The sequence below is a fragment of the Chelmon rostratus genome, chromosome 1, assembly GCF_017976325.1.
Source record: "Chelmon rostratus isolate fCheRos1 chromosome 1, fCheRos1.pri, whole genome shotgun sequence".
NCBI lineage: Eukaryota > Metazoa > Chordata > Actinopteri > Chaetodontiformes > Chaetodontidae > Chelmon > Chelmon rostratus.
The window spans coordinates 21,941,594-21,954,595 of record NC_055658.1 but is presented as its reverse complement, the minus strand read 5'-3'; the positions used below and the strand labels follow the sequence as shown (position 1 = coordinate 21,954,595).

The 13,002-nt window shown below is 41.9% G+C and overlaps 1 protein-coding gene across 1 annotated transcript; it reads right to left on the bottom strand.

Moving 5' to 3' along the window:
* Window positions 1-8,346: 8,346 nt before the first annotated feature.
* irx6a (iroquois homeobox 6a) lies at window positions 8,347-12,463 on the bottom strand. Its single transcript, XM_041942624.1, has 6 exons — window positions 12,398-12,463; window positions 10,985-11,263; window positions 10,133-10,242; window positions 9,550-9,845; window positions 8,716-9,390; window positions 8,347-8,453 (listed from the first exon to the last, which is right to left on the bottom strand). Exons 1-6 carry the CDS (start codon window positions 12,461-12,463, stop codon window positions 8,347-8,349), a joined length of 1,533 nt encoding a protein of 510 aa, XP_041798558.1.
* Window positions 12,464-13,002: the final 539 nt, after the last annotated feature.

Here is a 13,002-nt window from a genome sequence, read left to right as displayed (position 1 = left end):
ATGCATAGGTTTTTGAGGCCAGCACTGTCACAGTAATGATACGTTCTGCAATCATGGAGATACTGTTCTTGGAAATGCCTCTACATTCCTTGGTGTGTCTGTTTGATATATGAGGGCCTTGAGTAACAATAAGCAGAGCTGATGTAGACATGAGGCAGGTGTGGAGACTCCATTAGAGCTAGCAACCATTTGACTTGCACACCAGTGTCTAATCCTACACAGGAGCTTCACACAGAGAGGCAGGCCCCCAAGCAGAGCCCGGTGGAGAAGAGTGCTGTCGACGCCATACTGTTACACAGCCCTGCTGTGAGTTTTCCTCCTGCCCGCATGATGCCAATGAAACTAATGTACTGGAAATACACTGTGTTCAGGTGGAGGAGGCTGTTCGTTACAGGTGCTACTGCTACAGCTACTCATTGTGCTGCATATGTGTGAAGAGGGGAAAAAAACAGTCAGGTGCAGAGTCTCCAAGAGAGACAAGCTGCTGGCTTCACATGCTGGACTTCATCTGTCAAATCTGCAGAGGTGCTGGCACAGGCTGAGCTCACGTAATTGGAGACATAAATTGAGGAGAATTGATAATGCTGCTGCTGCTTTGCAGAATACTGTTGCTGAACATTGTTGCTGTCTGCAGTCCAAATGAACTGCTCCAGAGGCTGTCACCGACATAGCTTGACAAAAATAAACCTATGGTGACACGATTCTTCTCCAAATCATCTTAAATTAGCCGTAACCAAAAGTTTGAGCCTGAATATGATTTTTGTCCATGTAATGTGAAGTTCCTGACTTGTGTGTGTGGGTCTGCACATGCTGAATATGTGCTGGGCTTTTTTAAAAAAGAAATATCATAAACCATCATAAAAACTTGACGTTGTACGATTCAGAATTCCTGCAAAATTACGATATTGCCATCCCGTCTTTAAAAATCTGAGACCACAGAAACACCATAGAAAGTGAGAGAACAATGTTTCAACAGGGGGCACTGTACTCCAGTTGTGTACTGTATTTTAATGTTCCTCTAAAAGAACAGAGGAACATCATCCCACCCAATTACTGTTACTTTAAATAAACATAGCCCTGAAAACACATTCGGCAGCCTTAACTCCATTGTGCATGGCCATTTTGTTTTCATACAATGTTCAAACCATGTTTTACAAGAAAATTAATTTACATTATGTCTGTGTATGATTTTGGCAAACAGCTCGGTTTCAAGTAAAGTTAGAAAGTAACAAAGTTAGTTAACGCTGAGTGAGTAATTGAAACACATCACTCCCCACATTAGATAAAATTCCCTCTACTTTAGCTCTGTTTTGGTCTCCACCAACATATGATTAGATATTTTTGTCCTTTGCTGTTAATTTCTGCTCTGCTTCATCAGCAAGTTGTTAATTTTTGCTTGTGTTCTGCTTTTGCACAGATTATGTTTGGCATTTTTAATAAGGCTAGAGGTGACCATGAACCAACCATGAAGTAAGTTTTAAGTTTGGGGCAACGAGACCAAATAATGATTCGAAGAAGGTGAAAAAGTTGGGTGATCACTTATTCTCTTGATTCAGTGTTTCAAGCATAATGGTTAATAGAGGGTTTAGGTGCAGCTATGATAAATTCATGCAATTACATTTTTTCTCAAACTTCAGCAACAGAAGAAAGTACACATGAGATGTAAAATGATCTAACCTAACAAGCCCATCCAGCACTTTAGCCAAGCCCAGTTATTTTAGTGTCAATACGCTGACTCTGTCAGTCACATGAGCCCTACCTCCTCCTTCATGCTATTCGTAGATTGCGTAAGAGCTGCGTTATTTAACTGAAAATGGTTTGAACTTTGGAAAAGGCTCCATGGCTTGTTTGAAATTTACCCCTATTTTGTGGTCAGGCTATGACATGATACACCCTGTTTAAAAGTCTAATGGAGACCCAGCAGCAGGCCTGAACCCACAGGCCAACAGATGCCCAACATAAAGGGGAAGAAAAACAGAAGGAGAGAGTGAGATTAAAAATGAGATGCGGGGGATTATTAAAGGGCATTAAAATGACACAGAAGATTATTCTGATGTGGTGATGCCAGCCTAAGGTCGGCAACAGAAACCTGCCAGTCCAGCAGACAAACATAAAAGAACAAACAAGATAACAGGAACAAGAGTGCGCACACAGTTTAGCACTCCATGGGTACAAAGTAAGGATTCAGGCCACACATGAGAGCTCATCTTGTGCTGGCATTCAGGAAGACTTTATTTCTTTGTCTTAACTTGTGGGTTAGCCTTTTATTGTGTGATTCAGGCTTCCCGACCTGCTTATTTCTCTCTGTGCTCAAAGTAAACATGGCAAACTTTGCTCACATTAGCCCCTGACTACAACTTGCACTCTCTCCATTAGTTACAGATGGTCCAGGAGTGGGATTGACTTTGCCTTTTGGTTTAGCATTTAGCAGCTGACATCAGGGGTGAATCACTGGGTAAGCAGCAGAAGCCATTAAAGCAAAGATTTAAAGCTTTGTTACAGGGTATCTCTTACCTTCATAGCATCACTTGAGCCATGGAAGCCACCCCATTCACAATTAGGCAGTAACAGATTGTCAGCGAACTGAGATGAGAGGCAAAAAGAGAAACTTTGCAAGCCTTTATTCTCATACTTAACAGGCCAGAATAGAAACAAGGCCCTGGGAAATGGCCGCACTAACACCACTTTGTGACGTGCTCCAGCCTGGCACACTGGGATCCGGTTGGGAACTAATATGAAAAGGGCAAAGGTGCTGGAGCAGATCACTCTGCCTCGAGCACAGCACCAAGGGATGGAGCGGAGGCCTGGATTCTTTTGGACGCAAACAGCGCAGGTCAATCACAGGGTATAGAAAGGAGCTGGGGTCGCAATGCAACATCTACCCAAAACCGCACAAAGCCAGCTTTTCATCCCTTCTCTGGCCCTTCCACCAAGTCCATAATTGTCTTTGACAAAACTCATTAGCAGAGACCTTGTAGCAACATCGGCAATCAGAAATTCCATGGAGGGAGACATGCACAGAAACAATGTCCCACACACATTTCATTGCGCCTTTTGACAAAATGTAATGAAGTGTGTATATTGTCCCCCTCATCTGAACTCTGAGCCACTGGTACAAAGACTTTGTTTTATGAGCCTTAGCTGCCCAGCGTGGGACACATCAAATGGCACCTCCATGCTGGCTCTTTTGTCAGACTAGAGGGCAAATTATTGTTTGAGATGTTGTTGTTGTTGTTTTGGCTCCTATTTTTACGGAGAGGCCATTGCTATCGTGTCAGAATAATTCATATTCTTCTGTGTCGCAGGCACATGCTCATTAAGTGGGGGCCTAAATGTATAGTGCACATGTGACGGATGTTCCTGACAGTGCTTTGTCAGAGCTTAACCCCTCATTGACCTTTAGTATTATATCATACAACATACCTCAGTCGCAGTCATTATTAAACTGGTCTCATTCCCTTTGAGGGTCTGGTTTGAAGAAATTACAATAAAGATAATAAATGCATAAAACAAGGACGTGTGATGCTTGCTTCATAGTTTACTATGTAAGTTACATTTAAACATTAAGCTCCCAGACATTTCAGCTGTCAAAAGTGACATTCATGTGGATGATTTCAGAGTTGTCCTTAAACTCAGAATTAATAACATTCACACATTGTTTTCTGCAGTCCAAAAAAGGTGAGCGACAAAAAACTAACTCCTATTAAAAAAAGTTAGTGTTTCAATCTGATATTCTAAAGAAGTGAAGATTACATACTTAGATTCTTAAAGTATAATTTACAAACACGAATGTGCTTTGCAAACACCTGAAGGCATGTGTAGGTCCAACCCTGCCTCTTAGAAATGACATTCATAGACAGCTAATTTGCATTCATCATAATGTCGTGGTGATAACGTAATCGCTGCCTGGATGATGTGTGCGTAAGTGTCTTTGAGTGAATTTTCTGTATCATGCTGGAGCTGGAGGGAGGTGGGTGGGGTGAATGGTGGGCACACAAAGTTCAGATCTGTCACACCACGCTCCAGGGTTCGCATCCAGCCTCCTAGATGCATCATAAAACAGTTGAATAGTGCTGGAGTCGCTACGAGTGGATAGTGTGTGGCAACATTGCTTATTCTGACAGAAGACAAATGAAATACACTGTCAGAAAACACACGATCAATATCAACATTTTTGCCACACACGTTAATTAACGACATTTCCTCGTCATGTTATACAAAGCGTAATTCTGACGACGTTTCCTTTAAAATGTATTTTCCGTTGATAATTAGTGGTATATAAAGTCATTTCAAGGAGACAGGGCTGGTAGGTAAATAGCATGTGAAAACACATTGCTATTCATATTGATTCTAAAAGTTTGTGTTAAATTTGTACACTTTCAGCACCAGCACTGAGCACTGATTACTGGAATTGGTACTGGTATTTTAAAACGTGTGTAGTGCACAGCAAAAATTAAAAAATACATTCAAAAGTCAAGTTTCAAGGTCACCTACAAAATTGAGAGTAAAGCAAAAATAACTGCAGTTGTCAAGGATATAACATGTCTTTCTTGTCTCAAATGATTCACTGATATGATGTGATATGATGTATTTCTGCTTTGTTTGAATGTGGCACAGGCTGATAGGGGGTAACACCGTACTTTAAATGATCATGTTCAGAATTACAATCCTTTTTCTTTATCTGTATGAAAGTGTTACGTGTCCCAAACATTGACTAGAACACCTGCCACTTCTGACAGTCAGCTGGCCAGTTGACTTGAAAAGAGCAGAGGATACAAGCAGCAACTTGGCCCAGAAAAGATCAACGATCCATGAAGGTAAAGAGGGGGGGCGGGGGTCTGCATGCACACTTATGGAAGTGTTTGATAATAACAGACATGTGAGTGTAAAGACACCCGCTGATTTCATACAAGGGATGGTCACAGATTAATAATGTCAAACCTGTTTAAGTATTCATGTTTACCATAGCTTGTTTTTCTTTTTGTCATATTTGTGCCTCATTCACAGATTATCTAAAATCTGTTTTGGATTATGCAAACATGCTCTCACAGGCACCCATCATTTCCCCCCCTCCCTAATGAAAAATGTAATTTACCAAGAGGGAAGGCGTGTATTAGGGAGATTTAGTTGTGCATATATGGGCTACCTAAGCAACTTATTATCCTGTAACATTGTAGTTTGCCACAGATTTCATGTCTCGCCTCAGATTAAAGATGTCAGACAAACAAAATGTCTTGTGTTTGTCCCCTCCCCCGTTGTCCACCACCATGAGTAACACCAGAAATTATGATAAACATCTATTTTTTTGTTTTTATATTATTCTTGCTTCTATCTTTAGGTTATTCTAATTAATTTATTTGAATGATTTCTCCCTATATTATAAAAGTGAATAGCATGAATGTGGTTTCTGATCCATGACATCCAGATCAGCTGCCATCTACAGATGTGTCTCCTGCGCAGCTGCTTCAGCCCTGTTTAAAACACTGTGTATAGGACGGACTAATTGACCTGTTAGCTGCGTCAGGCGTACGCTGCTATGAGCCCATCATGGCCATTATCTCTGCTTTCCCCCAGGTACATCGCCATGGTGGTAATCCCATTGCGCATGCATCATTACCTTCACTAGCATAAGGCAGCTTTTCTTTACAGCCTCCAATTTAATTAGACTTGGCTGTAAATATTTGATGCGCACCTACCCTACATTTTAATGTATAGAGCAAAGCAGCAGGCATCATGACTGATTACTGCTGAGGAGGAGGAGGTAGAGGAGGTGGAGAGGGTCCCTGTTAGCAACTTGTCATTAACAGGAGGGCTGTTACAGTATCAGCCTATTGACTGATCTAGACTTGCAAACTTCATATGAATCTGACTCACATCAGGTACCTTTTCCCTGCACGCTTTGTGTTGAGCATCTTTTTCATTCATTATTCCACAGCTAGCGAAGGAAATGCATTCAGCTGCTTGGATAGGCTTCCATATTAAATCTCCTACAGGCGACCTTTAGGTGAAAATACATCATATATATCATAACTGTTAAGGATGCCAGTCGTTAAAGTCATGTGTCCTCTTTATTGCCTATGACAGCTTCACCAGTAATGAGAGATTCAGACCTTTGAATAGCCGCATTCTTGAAAAAGATGTATTAAGCTCATATTAAAAATATCTTTGTTTTTGCTTTCAGCCTCACGCAGATCACTTAGTAGGTCTCAGATTAACACAGAAGGGAAAAAAACTGCAGGGGAAAAAAAAAATCTAAATAGGCCTAAGTTATTATTCCTGACCTTCCTCATCCTCATCATGTCGATTTTCCCGGATTTACCACACTCGGTGCACCACTGACAGCTCCGCCATTGGCCAAGGACGCACAGGATGACCACCGCGCCTCTGACCCGAGCCTGAATTGTCCTAATACGGGGAAAGACTTTTATTACAAGCATAATCTCACAAATACGACCTCAAATGACGTTTTGCGAGGTTGTGGACTATTTGCAGGTATTGTTTCAAGGGTGATCTGGAATCAGATTTAGCCATAAAACCTAAATCTTTGCCTGCTGATGTAATAATAATTCACTGGTTTCGGGAATAAAGACAGGAGATCAAGTCAGGAACAGAACAGAGCTTCGCTACCAGAGAAATCATTGATTTGACAATATTATTTAATTGAAATGATTACATATAAAAAACAGCTTTTCGCTCTTTGTCTAAGGCGGGCAAGTTTACATCGTTTGTTCTGTAAAGTAAAACAGCTTTCACAGACTTGTCAAACTGAATATGTAGATTGTAGAACAGTGCGTCAAAATCAATATCGCAATTAGTCCGCACACCCCCTCCCCTTTAGTCGTTCGCGGCGGAACTATTTGATTTTAAAAGTTTGAAACGTGAGGATCAGAAAGTTTTTCAGAGCGTCAGCAGGAATCACAGACTACAGTGATCATCTTATTACAGCTGTCTGCAGGAGAGTAACAAGAGTTAGCCCATAACGAGATGGACTATAGGCAAAACAGGCAAATCAAAGGGACTTTGATAGAGCATGTGAATCTGTGCCGGGTTTGATCCTACAAATGACCTTTTAATTAACACAATGTTAAGTTAGTGCAGCGGCTCGCTACACAGGGGACAAAGCAGCATTCATTCTATGTCCCTGCCTCGCTGCTTGGCCTGAACAGTAACAAAGTGTTTGATGCCACTTCTGATTAGATGCTGACAATAGAGAGACGATGTCCCCTTTCTTCCGCGACTTGTGGATTTCACTCACGTCTTCCTCTGAATTATGACCTTCCGTCAGCGCCGCGGCTTTCAAGCGTCGAGTCAAGATGATCAACTTTGATCAAACGCGCATCCGCAAATGTTTTAATTGGCCGATCGGGCTCTATAAATAACCACGACACACAGGACGAGAGCTCTTGGAAAAAAAAAATGTATTCTTAGAAAAAAAAGAATGGCAAACACAGAAGAAGCTCACATTTGAACACAGTGACAAAACTCTTGAGGTCCAAGCGCAGCACAGGGGATCCAGTCCTTTTCCAGCCAACCTCATGTCCGACAAGCTTTTCTCTTTTACATTAGGCAAAATGACACGAAGCCACAGTAAAACACAAAATACTGAAAGGAGATACGAATCAACCGATGAACACGTTAAATAACAAACAGACAGACAACGTAACAAAATAATAAATACACAGAGAAATAAATAGGTCTGCTACACTACACGATTGCCATACACAAATTCGGCCGCTTTTCCTTGGCCATTCTCGTTCCTTTGCATCTAGATTTTTTTGCATAAAGTTTTTACCACCATAAAAAGAAAGTTGTGCAAAACGATAGCCACGTCCACAGTTTGACAGCTCCCACCGCTGCAGCGCCAGGTGACTCCCATGCGTCATACTGAGGCCGCTCCTCGGCCAGTGAGTCCTTTAGTGCATAATAAATGTCCCATTCTTTATATTGGTGCCGATCTGGGAGAAGGAGAGAATAAAAAACACAGCAGGAAATAAAGTGAGCTTCCAAAATGAGAAGAAATTAGCAAAAAGGTATTTTATTTAAAGAAGGGTTTATTAGTCAGTTGACTGCAATAAAAATGTTGTTTTGTCTTATATTTTAACGCTTATTATAAATTGACACTAACCTGTCACTTGTAACTTTTGCATTCATATTTAGTTCAAATAAGAATTACAATTTAGCAATACATATTTAACAAAAAGAAATAAGAGAATGAGTGTCAGGTGTGTATTTTTGTTCACCTGTGAGTGTTTCATGGTGTTGGTCCTCTGTGTGGATATGTGTGTGTGTGCGTGTGTGTCATGACTTCACTGGTTTCTTCCAGCTCAGTGCAGACTCTCACCTGCTTCACCTCTTCATCACTGGTCTGAACGCAGTGACCTTGTCATCCTGCACGGTCCCGCAGGCTTCACTGAGGTCAGATGACTGTGTGTCCGCTTTGCCACCAGAGAATCCTACACACCCGAATAAAAGCATACCTGAGAAACTTGCCCCAGATGCAAGTTGGTAGAAAGTGTGTCATCACTTCAAGACCATAAAAACGTGCTTTTACTGCATCCAACAATGCATGGAAACTTATTTGGCAGCGTTGACGTGCCTTAATGTACTAGGCAATGGAAATTACTTTATACCTGTCTGTGTATATAACAGAAAAACCTCTAGGACTAGTTTTATCCCTTCCAATATGTTTAGTATTGCAGGTATAAGAAGACATACCTTCAATAGTGGAGTACTGACACGTGTCTGGGAGTGCAGCATAAGATGAACAGTGCAGTTGGAGGTCCTTGTGACTGTAGCTGCCAGTGCCATAGACTTTTGAGTGCAAGGATGAGCCCTCGGTGAAGGGGCTCTCGGTATTGGCGACACTGCCAGATTCATGGAGGCCTCTCATGACCCCACACTGTCCAGTAGGAGCCCCGGTAAGCCTGGTGCTCTGGAGCTGGCAGTCCCCGCTTGAGTTGCCTGTCCTCACATCCAAGCCATGCTGCTGAGGGCTCAGTATGACCCCCGAAGCTGCCGTACGAGCCAGAGACCAAATCCGAGGCTTATCTGATGTTTCAAAGTGAGACAGGGACACTGTTCCTGTGAGGCTGGTTGAAGAGGGTGGCTTGGACACTATAGGATCCAGGAAGTCGGACGGGAGAGGGGGCAGGGTGGTGACACTTTTGATGGCGCAGGGAAACGCATGGAAGCTGTTAGTTAAACTCAGGTGCAGCTCGGAGCTGCAGTCTCTCTTTTGAGGGGCTCCCGATACTGCCATGGCCCTCTGGAGGTCCTGCTCGTCTGCAGCCACCTTTTCACAGTCACTGTCCAGCTTGTCACAGTCGTCCTCGTCCATGTCCTCCAGATCACTGAGATGCAGATCTTTCTCCTCCTTGCAATCACTAGAATCTGCATGGAAGCAGAAGGATTTTTAGGTAACACTGTTTGAAGTTTCTTATAGTAAATTTATAGAGATACACTGTTCAAAAACTTTTGAATATACTTTTATACTGTTGAACCTGCTACAAAATTGAACTTTATGCCACCAAAAAGCAGACAAAGGATTACCTTTGGTGACACAGTCTTGGTCGCTCTTGTTAAGGTCATCCTTCCTGTCATCGCTGGCCTTATTCTTTGGTGACCAGGTCATCTTGTTCTCCTTCTTTAGCCTCCTCCTGGCGTTGGCGAACCAGGTGGACACCTGGGTGAGGGTCATTTTGGTGATGATGGCCAGCATGATCTTCTCTCCCTTGGTGGGGTAGGGGTTCTTGCGGTGCTCATACAACCACGTTTTCAGGGTGCTTGTGGTTTCGCGAGTTGCGTTCTTTCTTCTGGCAGTGCCATTAAAGTCAACTGTCCCATATCTGAAAAGTGACACGCACAAATTCAAACACACACACAGACAGTGGCCATTAGTGCAGTTAGTGATGGGTATCACTCGGACATCCTATATCCCTACTCCCTGCTGTTTGAAATATATACAGCTTCGCTCCATGCAGGTATCAGTATGGAGTTACACTCTGACCTTTGATCTAAATGCTGCATATTCCCTCTGTGAATGGCTGGTTTTAATGGATGGTGGAATACCTTGTGGCTGGTCTGCTAACGCTCATATTACACATAGTGGACAAACAATGAATGCAGAATTTACCTGTCATATTGATACTGTCCCAGTGAATGGTCATAAGGATAGTATGCAGCAGTTTGAGTGATGCCAGAGTGTAAAGTGCCTGTGCTGTCCTTAATGTCATACTGTGGGTTCTGTAAAAGACAATGAGGTTGTTATAAGAATGCAACATTCAATGTTTCTCATGATGTTGATGATTTTGCATATGTATAAATTAAACACTTCATTTCTATTTTAAATAACAGTAAATCACTCTAAGGAAGAGTGATTTGAGCTTGACAATAATACTCATACACAACATCAGTATGTCTTTTTACAACGTATTTTAACAGGTTTAAAGAATATTATGTTATACATGATCCCAGAATGGTCATTTTTATTACTGTGCATAAATGTACATTTACTTTTTTACTGTTTTCAGGGACAATGTGCAATATTTGTATATATACATTTTAGCTGACTGGTGTCAATAGAGAAGTTTTAGCTGCTCTGCAAAATATCCATTTAACAAGTCATTTAGTCCTTTATCCACTCCCAAATCTTATTTAAGTTCATTTTACTCAAAGTGAACAATCCTTATTAATATCAATTAACTGTTTTTTTTTCTCAAATGCTGGTTCAGCAACATTTTTGAAGCAAAAATAAAATGACATTTAATTGAAATGAGACAAGTTCCTCTGCAGCTCCTGCACTGCTTCCTCTCACCGAAGTGACAGGGTTTTTTTTACTTCAGATAAGGCTGCATGCTGGATTAAACGGCTTGTCGAGACGGATATGTTTGCAGTGTGAGATAAATTGATGAACAAAACCCGGTTTATCGATCAGCCCGAGCCCCCCTCCCCCCCTTAGCGCATGAGATGAGGCTGATGAGCCCACCAGAGTGGAGTAGATAGCGGATGGGTCGGTGCTGTAAGGGAAGTAGTTGGCGTAGTTCTGGCTGGCGGCGGCCGCTGCGGCGTAGGGGGAGCTGTACATCCCCAGCGCCGCGTTCAGCTCCGTCCGGCTGCTCGCCAGGAGCCGGTTCTCGTAGGACGGGCAGCAGAAGGAGGCGGCGGCGGCGGCAGCAGCGGCGGTCTGGGAGCCGCCTGTCCCGTCAGAGACCGACCTGGAAATCGAATCGCAGCAAGTCGTACTGGGGTTTGCCGACACGAAAAACTGCATGAAGAGAATCGTGGATAGACATGGTCATTGGCTGTTTCAGCTCCTATCTGGATGTCTGTGATAACTCTGAAGCGACTGTGGGGGAAGCACTGCAAAAAGACAGCTGAGTTAAGTTGCTCAATCTGCTGTTGAGTCTCGAAATCTTAAAACGAGTGAAAATGTGCGCTTGTCTCGTTTGTTGTAGTTCACATCAGTTCAGTTATCATGAACCAGGTGCCATTATCTTAACTTGTGACCTGCCTTAATTCAAGGTAAGTCACTTTTCAGAGAATTCCAGGAAAGAGAGAAAGTATTTTACACTGTGAACAACTGTAATAAGCGATATCATTGTCATTTAATTCATGTTTGAATAAAATTGAATCTAATTTTGCAGTATATAACAGTGGATTTATATTTTTCAGTGAATATTATGGAAAGAGATGTGCGCAATCCGTGCGTAAAAGTGACCTGTTCCGGTTAAGCATCGGTTTGAAAATTAAACTTGTACTGAGTGTAAGAACAATCAAAAATAATTTCAGCGTCAAGTAAATCTCCACCTTATTTCAAATGTAAAAGATCTGAATTTACATACAATATGTTAAACGTTCAAAAATAGCCCATTACTGAGATAAAAGTTGGTTGACAACTTTTCCATCAGAGTAACTTTAGTCCCCTGATCGACTTGAACTTCCTCGAACTTGTCATTAAGCGCAACAATAGTGACTTAAAATATAAACAAACCGCTTTAAACGAGTTTTAAAAGCTCAAAGATGATGACATGTGTCTAACACCCCACAAATCATTTAGAGAAGAGTATGTGTACATGCGCTACAGCCCAATTACACCTCGTAGTGAGCAATAGGTGACATTCATCTCTATTGTCATCAGAAAAACACGTGAGTTCATTCATAATTCAGCGTAATTGGACACGGGTGCGTGTATATCGATATTTGGTTCGACAACAAAAGCACCACGCGAAAATAGCTGTCAATACTGTCAAAGCAGTCACTCACTGACGAATGTTTCTTTCAGAGAAAAGTGTTCTGACAACTGCGAAATAACAGAAAATTTGCAACAACATAAAAAGTCAATTGTGCGTCCGCGCGCGTGTGTACACAAAACTTAGAAATAAAAATCAAAGTGGCTTACCTGTGAAGTTGCATTGTAAGGGTATCCAAATTGCGAGAAAGACATAGCTGCTTCTTTTGTTACCATCAGCAATATTCTTCACCCTTGATCGATTGCAACCAATTCTACTTCAAATCCACCGTCTTACACACATTTCCACGCACGGCCTTTCGCTCAATAATAGATGACTTCACTCATAGGAGGGAGACTTTAGGCTGGCACCAGCTGCAGATTGTTTTATATGAATGAATAATCCCCCCCAAGGACCCGATAAGAAATAAAATTAAGCGTCATTAAGTGCAAAAAAAAAAATGTTGTTGTGTTAGCTGAAGGAGGCTTAAAGGATAACGTAAGACTTGCAAGATATGGACTCTGCTTGTGCTATTATTTGTGGCTCTATAGTTCTTTAGCATTCATCCATGCAAGGGTATCAGCGTGACGTCACTGTAATCCCGGAACGGCAGGGTACCAAGGATAGAATAATGTCTTTGCCAATCACGTCCAACGCAGGGTTTTCTTAAGGTGCACTGTACAGCCTTTTGTAATAGAATTCTTCACCGATTTGCTGAGATAAAGTCTCGGAAAATTGTGTTATTGTTCGTCATTACTGAATTGCAACACGACAC